The sequence below is a fragment of the Mus pahari genome, chromosome 16 (genome assembly GCF_900095145.1).
Source record: "Mus pahari chromosome 16, PAHARI_EIJ_v1.1, whole genome shotgun sequence".
NCBI classification, from domain to species: Eukaryota; Metazoa; Chordata; class Mammalia; order Rodentia; family Muridae; genus Mus; species Mus pahari.
Genome location: NC_034605.1, coordinates 61,722,289 through 61,736,256, shown reverse-complemented (window position 1 = coordinate 61,736,256; position 13,968 = coordinate 61,722,289). Strand labels below are relative to the sequence as shown.

The 13,968-nt window shown below is 41.6% G+C and overlaps 1 protein-coding gene across 2 annotated transcripts in view; it reads right to left on the bottom strand.

Annotated features, from left to right (window-relative positions):
* The window catches only part of Ntrk2 (neurotrophic receptor tyrosine kinase 2), a 318,758-nt gene that overhangs the window by 73,081 nt on the left and 231,709 nt on the right, over positions 1-13,968 (bottom strand). For both annotated transcript variants that reach the window (XM_021215214.2, XM_029547603.1), the window contains exon 14: positions 10,762-10,892. In XM_021215214.2, the coding sequence (XP_021070873.1) occupies positions 10,762-10,892 (131 nt within the window). The remainder of the gene's footprint in view (positions 1-10,761; positions 10,893-13,968) is intronic.

Sequence of the window (13,968 nt, the reverse complement as noted above, 5' to 3'; positions counted from 1 at the left end):
TGTGTGTGTGTGTGTGTGTGTGTGTGTGTGTGTGTGTGTGTGTGTGTGTGTGTGTGTGTGTGTAGAGGCTGGAGTTTGTTGTTCTTCAGGCTACGGCCCAAGTTTGATTCCCAATTAGAGTGAAGTATCCTGGTTTGATTTTAATGCCTCTGAAAACATATGACTAGATTGGAAATCACCCAGAAAACAGTCACCAAAATGACCAACAAGGTACAACTATGTCTGATCAAGGGCTGATAATTACAGCTACTAAGAAACATATCTCAATGGAGCTCTTTAGCAACTGGAGTGCATAAGGGGTTCTTACAGGAAAGCCCTGCTCTCTAACTTATGAGTGCACTGGAGCAAGGATCACAGGATCAGAGGTGAGGAGGACACAACATCAGCCCCAACACCGGGAGAAACTGGGACCAGCAGGGCCCAGGCACCCAGGAACTCCATCCGACCAGTGATACACGTTCCTTCCGGTTGGGGCCAGTGCCCTGAGCAAACCTTGGGCTCAATCTCTGAAGCCAGTCCCACAACACCTAGAGGAAGCTCCACTCCTAGATGCTCTAACACAGCCAGGATCATAGGATCAAAGGATCCCAGGAGCTTGGTCATGCCAGGATCTCAGGGTCCCAAGGCAGCTTGACTCCCAGGAGTCAAAAACCCAGGATCTCAGGATTATAGGATCACAGGATCCCAGAGATAGCAGAACTCTGAGGAGTTCTGACACAACCAGGATCACAGGATAGACAGGCTCCAGTCAGATATAGCAAGGGCAGGCAGCACTAGAGATAATCAGATGGCAGGAGGCAAGTGTAAGAACGGAAGCAACAGAAACCAAGCTTACATGGCATCACCAGAGCCCAATTCTCCCACAATAGCAAGTCCTGAATACACCATCACACCAGAAAAGCAAGATTCAGATCTAAAATCACTTCTCATGATAATGATAGAGGAGTTTAAGAAGGACATAAATAACCCCCTTAAAGAAATACAGGAGAACACAGATAAACAGCTAGACGCCCTTAAAGAGGAAACATAAAATCCCCTTAAGGAATTATAGGAAAACACAATCAAACAGGTGAAGGAAGTGATCAAAACCATCCAAGATCTAAAAACAGAAATAGAAACAATAAAAATATCACAAAGGGAGACAACCCTGGAGTTAGAAAACCTAGGAAAGAGATCAGATGTCATAGATGCAAGCATCACCAACAGAATACAAGAGATAGAAGAGAGAATCTTAGGTGCAGAATATACCATAGAAAACATTGACACAACTGTCAAAGAGAATGCAAAAAACCCCAAAACCAAAACATCCAGGAAAGCCAGGACACAATGAGAAGACAAAACTTAAGAATAATTAAGTATAGAAGAGAGTAAAGATTCCCATCTTAAAGGGCCAGTAAATATCTTCAACAAAATTATAGAAGAAAACTTTCCTAACCTAAAGAAAGAGATGCCCATGTACATACAAGAAACCTACAGAACTCCAAATAGACTGGACCAGAAAAGAAATTCCCCCCGACACATAATAAGCAAAGCACCAAATGTATTAAACAAAGAAAGAATATTAAAAGCAGTAATGGTAAAGGGTCAAGTAACATATAAAGACAGACCTATAAGAGTTACACCAGACTTCTCACCAGAGACTATGAAAGCCAGAAGATCCCGGGCAGATGTTATACAGACCCTAAGAGAACACAAATGCCAGCCCAGGCTACTACACCCAGCAAACTCTCAATTACCATAGATGGAGAAACCAACATATCCCATGACAAAACCAAATTTACACAATATCTTTCCATAAATCCAGCCCTACAACAGAAAATAGATGGAAAACTCCAACACAAGGAGGGAAACTACACCCTAGAAGAGCAAGAAAGTAATCTTCTTTCAACACCCCAGAAGAAGACGGCCCCACAAACGTAATTCCATCTCTAACAACAAAAGTAACAGGAAGCAGCAATCACTTTCCCTTAATATCTCTTAACATCAATGGACTCAATTCTCCAATAAAAAGACAAAGACTGACAGACTGGATATGTAAACAGGGCCCAGCATTTTGCTGCATACAGGAAACCCACCTCTGTGACAAAGACAAACACTACCTCAGAGTAAAAGGTTAGAAAACAATTTTTCCAAGCAAATGATCCCAAGAAACAAGCAGGAGTAGCCATTCCAATATTAAAGAAAATCAACTTTCAACCAAAAGTTATCCACGAAAGATAAGGAAAGACACTTTATATTGGTCAAAGAAAAAAAAAATCTACCAAGATGAACTCTCAATTCTGAACATCTATGCTCCAAATGCAAGGGCACCCACATTCATAAAAGAAACTTGACTAAAGCTCAAAGCACATATCACACCCCATACAATAATAGTGGGAGACTTCAACACCCCACTCTCAGCAATGGACAGATCATGGAAACAGAAATTAAACAGAAACACAGTGAAACTATCGGAATTTAGGAACCAAATGGATCTAACAGATATTTATACAACACTTCATCCTAAAGCAAAAGAAAATACCTTCTTCTCAGCACCTCATGGTATCTTCTCCAAAACTGACCATATGATCATTCACAAAACAGACCTCAATAGATACAAGAAGATGGAAATAATCCAAGGTACCCTGCCAGATCACCAAGGACTAAGGCTGGTCTTAAATACCAACAAGATCAACGGAAAGCACGCATACACATGGAAGCTGAACAACTCTCTACTCAATGATAACTTGGTCAAGGAAGAAATAAAGAAAAAAATTAAAAGCTTTTTTAGAATTTAATGAAAATAAAGACACATAATACCAAAACGTAAGGGATACAATGACAGCAGTGATAAGGGAAAACTCATAGCTCTGAGTGCCTCCAAAAAGAAACTGGAGAGAGCATACACCAGCAGCTTAACAGTCCACCTGAAAGCTCTAGAACAAAAACACCCAAGAGGAGTAGAAGGCAGAAGATAATGAAACTCAGGGCTAAAAATCAATCAAATAGAAACAAAAAGAACTATACAAAGAATCAACAAAACCAAGAGCTAGTTTTTTGAGAAAATCAATAAGATAGATAAACTCTTAGCCAGACTAACCAGGGGGCACATAGACAGTATCCAAATTAATAAAATCAATAATGAAAAGGGAGACATCCAATGAAACATAGCTTAAAATAATTATTCTGTTTGTTGAATATTAACAGTTGAAAATACTAAAATCATGTTCCACAAACATCATGTAAATATTATTGGTAATTTTTCTCACTGTGTTTGAAATTAGCATTTTCTTAATGTTTAACTTCAAAGAGTTTTTGCTATTTTGAAATTTTTAAAATATACTTACTGATAAAATAATTTCTCTCCTAGAAACACTGATAATCTTTTTAAAATAAACTTATAGTTAAACAATGTACACAGATGTATAATGCATTTTAAATGCTCTATCAGTATGTCAGGTGGTATCTTATAGGGGCTTTTGAATATATTTCTTAATGATTCATTTTAATATTTTATGCTCTTTTACTATGCTTAATTCCCAAAGAATATTTTGTATGTTTTGAAACAATTTAGTACTCAACATTAGACATAGGATGCTCAGTTATGGATAGTATTAAATGTTCATTAATGATATTTTTAGGGTATGAAAGGATATGAATATAAAAGATGAACAAATTTTTATCTATTATTTGATTCTCAAAATAATATTATTAATGTTTTATGTATAAAATGCATTTAAATAATAAAAATTTAAGAAAAAATGAGTGCACTGGAGCATGTATGCACACACACACACAAACACACATGCATACACACTCACACCCACACAGACACACATACACACATGTGGACACATGTGCACACAAACATGTGCATGTGCACACACACACATTCACATACACATGCACACACATTAAAGAGGAATAGAGAACTACTAAGTAATATCTGGACAGCAAAGACGACCAAACTTTTAGCAAACCATCATTAAAAGCTCTGTGTTCCAGGAGCCCAGTGAAGAACCAACAAACAGAGCTTTCCACAGCCTGAGTCCCATTAGAACACACAAATGATCTTTTGGGGGAACTATTGGCAAATGTCCTTAAATACAACAATTCTTCATAAACTTCCATTGTGTGGAGACAATGGTTCCTTGTGTGAGTGTAAATGGAAAAGGTGCCCAGGGAGAGAGAGGGAAGAGCAAGAGTAGGACCTCTCGACATGTCAGGATGTGCAGGAGGAGTGACATCTGTAGTAAGAAAGAAGGAAAGAAAGAAAGCTGTGATCTCTTTTAGAAATGAACTTGCTAGGCAGAGATGGAGGCTAGGGACTCTGTGTACTCTCATCTATGAATCTTTCTACCACTTCAGGATGGAAGAGAATGAGCCTTTAACCTCTCATTCTTCACTTACATATACATGTACACATATACATATACATATACATATGCATATCATATACGTATACACACATACACACATATACACAATACACACATACACACACACACATACACACACACACACATACACACACACATATATTTGGAGACAAGTAACCTTAGTTGCTTCTTTTCCTGAAAGTGGCATCTTTGGAGTATGTGGCCACCTTAGATGACTAAACTATAGGTAGATTTGTGCAATAAAGATTAATGGATTCTATAGATGACTGGCTGGGAAAAATGTTCCCCAAATTCCTCTTCCCAAGAAATCCTAGAGGCAGTGTAACCAGTTGTTGGTGAGTTTCTATCAGTCAAACATCAGCGAGCAACTGAGGCAAGAGAGAACTGGAAGCCCAGAGGGGTCTTGGTGCCTTCTGCAGACGAGGCATAGGAAGACACTCATGAGGACTTCCTCAGATCATGAGCAAGCCTGTGGATCCCAGATGGACCAATCATAGTAAGAAATGATTCTGACTTCATGTTTGAGATGGCCATCTTTTCTATTTCGCCCAACAGATCCTTTTCTAAGACTATAATAGTACAGCATCTCTGATTTTTCCCCAGGTAACCCATAATTTTCACGTTCAGTCTGTGTGCATTGTAGGGCTGACTCCGTCGTCCATTTCCACAGGTGAATTTGTGTGACTCGTGCCCAGGTAATCAGAGTATTTTGTTATGACAAAACTCAAGACAAGCCAATGAAAAGATCAACCTTTGCTACTGCCTGAAGTGAATCTGTCTGAAAATGAAGTTGGTGTTAAAAAGAGCAAGCCAGGAGACGGGGCAGAGCCTAAGGAGGCACCAGAGACGGGGCAGAGCCTCAGGAGGCACCGGTTGGCTTTCTGAAGCCACTGGTGCCTGAAGCCAGGTTAACAGTGGCAAGGCTTTCTAGCAGTGCAGCATTCCAGAGCACTGTCCCTGTCCCTTCTGGTTAGGTCAATCTGACTTGGGTTTCCAAGGATCCTTGTGCTCTTTTTAGGAAGGCCAATGATGAGGTATGAAGTTTGCTTGCATTTCCCGAAGTCAAAACTCTCCTGGGAATCCAGTTTTCCACCCCTACTCATTCCCTGACATTAAACTTTTATTTGTGTAGATAAGAAAGTGCCTGCCCCCTGTTCCTGCATACCAAGTTTACTCCTTTGTTCTTTTTTAGAAATGGTATCATATTAAATGTCCTCAGGTTGGCTTGCCAGAGCACACATGGACGTTAACAAATAAAAATGTGGCCACAATGAACGCAGGGTGGGCTCGAGTCCCAGCTCTGACATCAAATGACATCAACACAAGCTGTTTGACCCTGGGTAGATCGCCACTGATCTCTGGATTTCTGGGTTTTTCTTTGGTAGTTTGCTTTTATTTTCTTTTGGGTGCTAGATCCCCCGAGAGTGGGATTACAGATGATCATGAGTCACCATGTAGCTGCTGGTGGTGGGACACAGGTCCTTGCAACTGCAGCCTATGCTCTGAACTGCTGAGCCTCCTCAAGCCCTCTGGATTTCTGTTTGTTTTTTAAATGTTAGCTAAAGAACACCCATAACAGCAGTTGGTATCTACATCATAACTATTCATCCATACTTTCCCTTTCTCATGTAGCCTCCTTGGTTTCAGAGTCACTACACGGCTGAAGGTGGCCTTCAGTACTGGATCCTTCTACTGCCTGCATCCGTTAAGTGTGGGGATTGTTAAGCACATGCCACCATACCTAGATTATTCAACCATTTCTAAAACGATTTCTCGTTACGTTAGATTATTAATATTATATGTCATCTTTACAGTTTCCTTCAGCTGTGACCATCAGAGTTCCATGAAGCCACCTTGTTTTCTAGAGGTAAATGGCGACGGTCAACTCTAGCACATTTGAATTCTATTTCCATGGTCTGTTCCCACCCACTCCCCTATGACCACCTCCTCATTCATCCAATGAGCATTGCTTTTGTGCATCATACCGCATAGTAGGCAACACACTCAAAGTCATGGCTCCCCCACAAAGAGTATGACTGACACCCTAAAAGAGGTCAGACACTCAGTGTCACTCATGGAGTAAACGCACTGATACATAATTTTAAATCCCTGACAATGCTGTGGAGGCCAAATCAAGATGCTTGGCAGCATGGAATCTGCTCTACTCGGGGGACAAGAAAGGACAGCCCTTCCAAAGCGATGACTTGAGCTGAGGTCCGTGAGTTGCAGCTGCCTGCACCAGGGAGTGGGGTAAAGACTGTGGCAGATGCTTGCCTGGGCCTGCGTGAAAGAACCGTGTGTAAGTTAGTGTTTCCGAACTTTTGGTGGAGAAAAATACCATTCCTTCCCCTGTGGGAAAGAAGGACTTCAGACACTTTTATAGTCTGCTCTCAGCAAAGTGTTTGCTGGCCCCACCCAGCAGCCACCAAGTCTGCTAAGACTCCGCCTGTGTGTGTCTCCCACTCTTTTAACTTAAAACCTTGAGAGAGTTGCTTGGCTTCACCGGGTCTTAGATTTCACATCCATAAAACACGACGCTGGGGTTTTGTGTATATGATTTTAAAGGTCTCTCTCAGATTCAGCACTCCTTGGTTCTAGAAATAAACCGGAGTTAGCCAGGGAGGGACACAGATCCTACAAAGCGGACTGTAGCTTTATTTGAAAACCAAAAAAAAAAAAAAAAAAAAAAAAAAAAAAAAAAAAAAAAAAAAAAAAAAAAAAAAAAAAAAAAAAAAAAAAAAAAAAAAAATCATCTTGCGGTCACATTACAAGAAAAAAGGTTGTAGGAAGGGTAGTTATTGAAATGCATGTTAGATGGAGCCAAAAATAGCTGATGCATCGACAGTTAATGCAAGGGAAACTGCGATGGAGCGTTTCCTTGGCAACCGAGTAACCCAAAGGTAAAGTAACTGGATTTGATCAAAGACTGGTTTCTTCACTTCTCTCCTTTGTATGTATGTATGTATGTATGTATGTATGCATACATGCATGCATGTAGTATTATTCAGTGAAAAGAGGAAAATGGTTGACAAATCCATTTCACTGACAAACAAAGGCCATCCAAATAATGAAGAAAAGACCAATTCAGCTGCATCCGAACAAGCAGATGCTTTAGCAGGAGAGAGGTGTCATCAGCCTGTGTGCCCTTGAAGGCATCCACATGGCCTGGAACACAGAGTCCTTCAAGCTCCTCAAGTATTCAGGAGCATCAACATCAGGATTCACCTGCGTCTGAAATCTGTCAATCTGCCCAGAGAGCTTCGGGTGGGAAACCAAAGTCAGCTCTTCCGAGAGAAAGAGAGAGAGAGAGAGAGAGAGAGAGAGAGAGAGAGAGAGAGGACAATGGCTGCAGTTGCTTAGCATGCATAGTCAATGCTGCAGGAGTTGCTAGGCAACAGCAGAAAGGCTGTCAAGCATCCCTGGGTGCATCCAATGGAGTAGAAGCAACCCAAGCTACTCCAGAAATGTGAGAGTCTGCGCAGTCCTGGAAGATGTGTTCAGTTTGACATTGAAAAAAAAAACAAAAACAAAAAAAAACCAGAAATCTGTTTGTTATGGTCAGAGTGGAGTGATAAATGTTTCTCTCCTAGATTAATTTATTTCTGAATATGTTTCTGGTTGGACCGAAGCCCTAGACATGAATACACCTGGGTTGCCGAGAAGCTCTGTGCAAGGTCTGCAAATTATTCTGACCTGGTTCCCCCTGGAGCTCATGAAGATACAACCTCTGCACTCCAGAGAGCTGGCCTGGTCCCCTGACGGAAGCCTGAGTTATAGTGGGTAAGCTTCTGCACTAACAAACATTCATAGTCAAGGTCACTGCTGTGAAGCGCCCCAGGTCTGTGGTCATGGAGCAAGATTGGTGTTTTAATCTATGGTTTCTTTGTCCTTCTTCTCTGAGATGACAATCTCATTTTAACCCCGAGAAGACTGGCCAAGAGAGGTCAGGATTTGACAAAGGGTCAAGTACCTTTCCTCTGCCCTACCCTACCCTCGGCAATGTTTAATGAGCAAACATTTATCACCGATCATTAATTTGCAGAAACATGCTGGGTAAAACCATAAGGTAGCATGAAAGAGTGTGCGCTAGGCGGTTCAGAGAATTTGAATTTGAGTTGGAACTCCAACAAGAGGAGGACCCACTGGGCAATGTTAATGAGATATAGACACAAAGTGGAGTGTGCTGTGAACTGGGAAGCAGGATGGTATACTGTATACTGTCTTCTCTAAAGCCCAGTCAAGGTTGGGCAGGGGTGGGGTGAGGACCCACAGAAGCATCATTACCATCTGTCCATCCCTAGTCATTAGTGGATTGGGTCACTTTGGTTTTGTGTTTACTCAAAGGGATCTGAATGTACAAACTGCAAATGTCCCAGATTTGGCCACACAGTACCTTTTCATAAGGGCATTGCTCGAGTGCAGGAGTCAGCACAGGGCAGGGATGAGAGGCTACAGCTACTAAGAACTCTCTGGGATGGTGCTCACATGCCTGGCTAGGGTCTCTCAGCTATCTCCACATTGTCATCTAGAATCCTCAGATCATCCAGCATTTTCACACACTCGGGGGCCACATGTACCCCACTGTTAACTGAACCTAGTCTGAAGCCTTGGCTAGGCTTTCTGAGTGGCCTCCAAATAGAGTTTAAAACGTGGACCCAACATGGACATAGGTCTCCATTTTTCTGGCTTGATATAGATGGCTTGGCTAGGTGTAGACACCCAGCCTGAACACTTGCTCATCTATAAGATCGCAGAAATAAGAACACCTTTGGTCTCATTTATCTGTAAAGGTAGAGAAGATTAAAGATTTTTAAAAAAGTAGAAACTAGAGATAAGACACTGCCAAATGTCCTGACTATAGTATGCTAAAACAACAACAACAACAACAACAACAACAACAACAACAAAAACAAAAACAGGTAAACTTTGTCAAGAGATGGAAGGAAGGAGGCAGGAAGAAGAATGAAATTAATTACCTCCAGCCACCACTGGTTCTTCCTGTGGCAGCTTCTAACCCAGCCCCATGGCTCTTTAGTATAGCCCTCTTCTGTCTCTTCTTTTTCAAGCCCTCACCATTGTCCTTTGTGAGAGATGACGTATATCCGTCACACTGACAATTCCTAGAACCATCGGCTCTTTGCTCGTTGAAACCTGCAGCTCTTGAGGGTTTTCCAGGAGTTTATAAGCACCATGTCACTCTGGACAGGGCTTATTAAAACATTTCAGATCATGAGGAAAGAAAATGTACAGTGTTTCTAACAGGAATAACCAACAAAACTGTCTGGTGTTTTAGAATAGGTGACTTTAAGAATACTTTTATTCTCTTAACTATCCATGTGCATGTAATATAATAGAGCCTTGCATTATAGTGAAATATGCACCTGATTTCTTAAGGGAATAAAATGTTGCTTAGGTTATAATGACTAAATAAATATGATTCACACAAATGGTCCCTGTTTGGCAGAAACACAATTTGACAACAACAATAACTCAGCCATCTTTCATTAAGCCAAGAGGTTGAGTTCTATTACATTAACCACATCCACATCCATTTGACACTTAACTCATTTTACAATTGTATGACCTTTTTAGTGTTTGGTATCCACATATCAAAAATTCCTTGGTGAGTTTCCAAAAAATATATATAATACATGTTTCAAAGATCTGCCCAAGTCCACTGTGGTATTTTTATTAAGCTCTACAAAGCTCAATAGAAAAGAATCCTTTTCAATGATGTTGTTTATCTTATCGAAGAACAGGACTCTGCTTTTTAGTTTGTGGGGATAGGACTATGATGAAGGGTTCTCAGATTTCTTTATTTTGTAGAAACCCTACATTATGGTGGTGAAATCTATAAGACATGCCATCCAACTCTTGGTGAAATCATGTCTATGATGTTACAAAACATCCCGTGGCTTCAGACAGTTGGAAGGGACAAATATGGATGGTCTACAGGAAAGGTCAATGCAATGGAGACCATAATCCTTCCTTCTAGAATCTAGAAAATGCAAACGTCCCGTGTGGCATCATCACCCGCGCCCAGAATCTGAAGGGAGAAGCTTGTGCTGTTGCTTAGCTGACTGAGTTATCTTCAATCCCCTTGACCGGGATCTAGAATTTTCTAAGTGTAATTTTGAAAAATAGCCTGGAGCTAATTGTGGCCTGCAGATTGGAGCCCCTCCCCTCAGAAGCACTTCTGACAGACAGCTGAATGTACCTCTAATGTCCTTCTGACTACTCATCAAGCATTTCATCTAAAAGCATGTGTCCCTTGGAAGACAGAATGTACTCCTGGACTAGCTAGCTACTAAAGTATAACAAAATCAAACTCCCACATTTTAGTGGACCAGGAACATGGAGATATTCTGGAATGTTCTCTTACCTTCACGGCCACCAGGATCTTATCTTGCTCTGGGCAGAGGTTGTAGCACTCCGCAAGGAAAACTTTCCCGAAGGCTCCTTCCCCAAGCTCCCTCTTCAGAACGATGTTGTGTCTCTTGATGTGCTGAACAACTATAAAACAAAGACACCCGTCACTCAACAGAATCCATGAGATTTGCCACATGGTGTGCTGGGCCGTTTCCCTCCCTTCTGCGGTTTTACATTGTTCCGCGGAGGAACTACAGCGTCTGTACCTGTGGTGGACAGATCCCTTATAAAGCTCCTTTGTAGATTCAGCTTTTCACAAACTCCGAGTGGCAGTCAACGCTGAGTTTTGATGGGAACTGTCCTCCCTGACAATTCGTGTGACTCTGATCTCTGTGAGCCCCTGAGCAATACTGTTCATGGACATAAGGGTGCATGTTGATGTCCTGTGAGCTATAGTAGCGCACCCCATATCAGGGGCAGAGACGGTGCTCATTAGGGGAGTGCTCTGGAAAGCCAAAGGCGATTCCACCGACCACTTAAATTTGAGATTTAGCCCCTTGGCTGTCACATACTATTGGAAATTAAGTTTCCACTTGACTCACTTTGTATGCCAGTAAGATGCAAGATGCCAAAAAGCATTCAACCTTTTTTTTTTTTTTTACATTTGATTAACATCTTAATTTTTTTCCAAATAGAGAAAGGTAGCGAAAGGGTAGTTAAAGCCACAACTTTTGTAAGTTTGTTCTCTTACAAACTACAGTTGAGAACAGTTTTCCCATGTTGAAACTGAGAGCGGGAGCTGGAGAGACGGCTCAGCAGTTAAGAGCACTGACCGCTCTTCCAGATGTTCTGAGTTCAATTCCCACATGGTGGCTCACAACCGTCTGTAATGGGATCTGATGCCCTCTTCTGGTGTGTCTGAAGACAGCTACAGTGTACGCACATATGTAAAATAAATAAATCTTAAGAAAAAAAGAAAAAAGAAACTAAGAGCAGAATGATAGAGCTTGTCTTTAGGAAATTTGCTGCTGGCATTTATTGACTTTGTTGTGCTTTGGGGCATCTGAAAATGTCCTTTGCCAATGTATCACCTCCAGACACAGTAAATGTCTCTTTTATACTCTGGATCACAAATAAGGATTTTCTGATTATATTCCTGACCTTAGGGTATTCTGCATACTAAATTGATGCTCTACAAATATTACTGCAAGATCTGGTTTCGCACATTTGATGACACTCTCTCAGTTAACTGAAGAAAGTCTACTAAGCGCATGAGCAACAGAGCAGCCCAGTTCTCTGAAAATCCAGGGATGAAAAATCAGGAATGGGGGATAAGAAACAAACAAAAATAATAACAACAAAATGCACAATCTGATGTTCCCGCTCTGTTGAGCTAGTAAGAAATTCTTACAATGTCCTTCAGGGACCACATCAGGGATTCTTACAGTTTCCTTCCATGGACCACATCAGGGATTATCCTGATGCTCTGCTTTCTGTTTCTCTTGGACAAGCCAGGATGCTCTGCCCATCAAGTCTGTCAACCCACCAAACCTCGCTTCCAGCCATGGCTCAACCCTTCAAGCTCCTATGAAGTGCCTGCAATTCCACGAACCACCATGAGCACTTCTCAGTGAAGGCCACATCCAGCCCTGGCTTCTCTCAGCAGACTGGCACCCTCATGTGTGCTTCACTGTCCTCCTGATACACCCACATCTATTCTGAAGCTTCTCTTAGGGACCCGCCAATCGGCATCCTCTCTGCCCTGCCCTTACTGACATCTTGGATTCTCTGATTACCCAACCAAGCACCTGCCTCTCATGGTCTCTTTTGGGTCTCTTGGAGCTCCTGACACCTTCCATCTCAGAGCTTAGGTAACGGAGAGATTCAGGAACTTGCCTAAGCCAGACACATCCACCAGGCTGTTGTCTCCCCGCCTCCACCCCCTTTTGGTAGTGAAGAGTCCACACGCATAGAGGAGAGACTTGGTTTGGTTGTTGGTAAGACTCTAGATTTAATGTTCCTGGGACAGAGAGAGCGTGTCAGTGACGAAAGTGCTTCACCTGGGTTTCATTTTCCTTTCAATTCATTCTCTTATGGGGCACTATAATCAATTGCTTCATTTTCCTTAAAATTTCCCAAGTTGGGCAAGCTGGAGGACTCCTGGATGAGTAAGTGTCCGTCCTGTAAGCAGGAGCAAGTCTCACTTTCCCCCTTCCTCTGAAATCAGTTACCCTCAGCTTTTCACTTTGGGAACTTGGGTTAAATCACTGCAAATTCAATATTAAGAATTAAATTAGGGTCAGAAAGATGCCCCCAGAGGCTAAGGACAAACCTGACAAGCTGAAGTTGATGCCTGTGACCACATGAGGGAAGGAAAGGACTGGTTCCTTAATGTTGTCCTCTGACCTACACACACACACACACACACACACACACACACACACACATACACACACACACATATACACACACACATGCACACACACACAGGCACACACACACAGGCACACACACACAGGCACACACACACACATACACACAGGCACACACGTACATGCACACACACATGCATGCACACATACATACACACAAATAAGTAAATATATAAAAAATACAAAAATAAAAATAAAATGAATAAGAGTCCCAGCTCCCCCATAAATTGCTTTTTCTGTTTGAAGGGAAACTCAAGTCAATAATTGGCTTTGCAAAGTTTCATGGAAAAAAGTTTCTTTAAAATGTATCCAGTTCTTTTGCCCCCACTCCCTGGTCCCCAAGGAGATATCATTGATGTAATTTTCCAGAATGGAAATTTGGTATCCTTGGTCATTTGCCTCATGGGGAGTAGAAAGGAGCTGCTTTTCAGTATTATATTGCAATGGTATTATCATCAATGAGAATAATGCATCAGGCCACAAAGCAGTTGTCCTAGCTTAGTCTGCTACCTGCCTCAGAACACTAAAATTCAATTCTTGCTATAGATTCCTGCCCCCCCCAAGATGTAAAAATATTATGCACATACAAAGGCAATAAAGTATCAATCCATGTCCATATCCATTATTGCTGAATCTAAAACTAATAAAGATATAAATAACTATAGCTCTGTCCACTTAAGGTCTCAAGCAGGAAATGTATCTTTTCCATTTCCAGGATAATGACATTTCATAGAAACCTTGGCCCCATGGACATAGCCTCCCCAGCACATGGGACTTAAAATGTATAC